At 34.4% G+C, this 2,165-nt stretch overlaps 1 protein-coding gene across 2 annotated transcripts in view; it reads right to left on the reverse strand.

Annotated features, from left to right (window-relative positions):
• Positions 1–331: 331 nt before the first annotated feature.
• Positions 332–2,165, reverse strand: part of LOC115070983 (ankyrin repeat domain-containing protein 26-like) — a 12,432-nt gene continuing 10,598 nt past the window's right edge. The window contains exon 5 of one of the 2 annotated variants that reach the window (XM_029565157.1): positions 332–530. In XM_029565157.1, coding sequence (XP_029421017.1) covers positions 347–530 — 184 coding nt within the window. In that variant the 3' untranslated portion in view covers positions 332–346. Of the gene's footprint in view, positions 585–2,165 lie in introns of both variants that reach the window. The other variant, XM_029565156.1, reaches the window with a different exon arrangement.

Raw genomic sequence — 2,165 nt, forward strand, 5'->3', positions numbered from 1 at the left:
TTCCTTCATTCAGAAAATATATGTTAAGCACCAATTGATTGACAATGGATAATTTTAGTTACTAATGTCAAAATTAAATTTTCACGTGGCAACTTTTTGTTTTCAATAAAAACAATAAAGTTATATGCTACATAACAAAGATTTCTTCATAAAAGCCCTGTATGCAGAATGGAGGCAACATCGGATGGTTAGACTTAATGATATAAACGATGTCTTCAGTTTGGGTGAGCATAAGCCTATGATAATTGCACAATACTGAAAATCCAAAGCACCATATTAGGCAGATCGTGCTCTTGTCATTTAACAAAACATGAGGCCACACACTAAAATGAATAAATACTACAAATCATAGTGTTGGAATATATTTGGAAATCTGAATATTGGGGAGGGAGGAAGTTACCTTATCCGTATCAAATCTTGAACTCCTAAGCACTGTATCTTTTTCTTCCTGTCTTTTACGACACATTTCACATTGATGTTTTTCTTCAACTTCTTTTTTATATTGCTCTTCTTTTTCAGTTAATTGCTTCCTAATTTTTTCATAAAAGTAAAGAGCATTTATTGTTTGTTGTTTTAGGTCCAATCTGCAGTTAAATATGCTGATCTTAGAATTCATTTTGTTACAAAACAAGTTCATTTTGTGATCTGGTTCCTCTAATGTTGATTATTATCCTAACAATATGTTTTGTATTGTCATATTTTTTCCTTTATAGTGCCGTGCTTTTAATTTCATAGTTCAAAATCTGCAAAGGACTTATGTACTTGAAAAATAATAATGAAAGAATATTCTGTGAATTTATATTTCTGTTACCCGTACTTCTATTCATATATAAAAGGATCTTTGAAATTATTATGCAAAGTGAAGAATTTAAAGTTATCTTTTAACATGGTGATAATCCAAAAACTAATTGTACAAATTTGATACAGAAATTGAGAAACAACGACCTGATAACCAGGTAAGTGTGTTGCTGCCAAGCCTGATGACCTTAATTCCATCCCCAGAATCCACATGATTGAAGGAGAGAACCAACAACCACAAAAGGTTCTCTGATCTCTACATAGCACACATGCAATTCTCCAAAAGACTATGAAATAAATAAATAATAAAAAGCATAATTTTAAACATGAAGTAACACAAATGGCCAGCCCAGCATCTGTAGAAAATATGTTTTGCATCCTTATGCATGACCAGGAAAAACACAACTTAAAGCTGTTCGAGATTCCATCTCACCGAAAGAATAAGGGCTATCTGTCATTAAGAAACCAAATGACAACAAATTCTAGCAGGGACAAGAAAAACAGGTAGAAATGTAAACTGGGATGGCCACAGTGAAATTAGTATGGAAGTCCCTAAAAACCTAAACAGAACTCTCATGAGATCCATGTAAACTACTACTACCTGGTATTATACCTGAATGATTCTATGTCAACATAACACAGATCCTTATGCATACATGTTTACTCTCACATTATTTATAAGAGCCAAGATACAAAACTAGCCAATGTTCTATGCACAAATGAACATATAAAGAAAATGTGGTAAGTATATAAAATTTTAAGCATCTGTGAAGAAGAGAACTTGCAGAAAAATGGGCCTCAAAATCAATATGTTAAGAGAATTTAACCTGACTCAAATATCGTATCTTCCTTCATATGTAGAGTCTAGATTTAAATTTACATATACATGCATACATGTACATGTATGAACCCTATAAAAGTATTAACTATTTCTTCATCTTAATGGATTATTGTTATACCCATAGATAAATTCATCTCTGAACTTTCATCCTTGAAGCTTCTTTCTGCAGCACATGGTGATTGACACAGAGACCCTAATTGGGGGGAACATGTGGAGAAAAAGAGACAATGGAATGCTCAGCCCTAAATTGGACATTTACATCACACCACTGCCCTAAAGGCTTAGAGAGGGTGGTAAAACAGCAGGCAGAGACTGTAAGAGCCAGAGCCAGAGGCAGTTGTAGACATGAAGTCACAGCCATTGTGAAGGCAACACGACCGGGGGAACTTTAAAGCAGACAACATACCTGCATGGGGGAAGGAGGGCAGCATGGAAATCTAGCCCCAGCTGAGGATCAACTGTGAGATATTCATCTTACGGGGTTAAGATCCAAAATAAACAAAGAACATGGAAGTAAACACTGTTG

This window comes from Nannospalax galili, unplaced genomic scaffold (genome assembly GCF_000622305.1).
Source record: "Nannospalax galili isolate Female #2095 unplaced genomic scaffold, S.galili_v1.0 scaffold3718, whole genome shotgun sequence".
NCBI lineage: Eukaryota > Metazoa > Chordata > Mammalia > Rodentia > Spalacidae > Nannospalax > Nannospalax galili.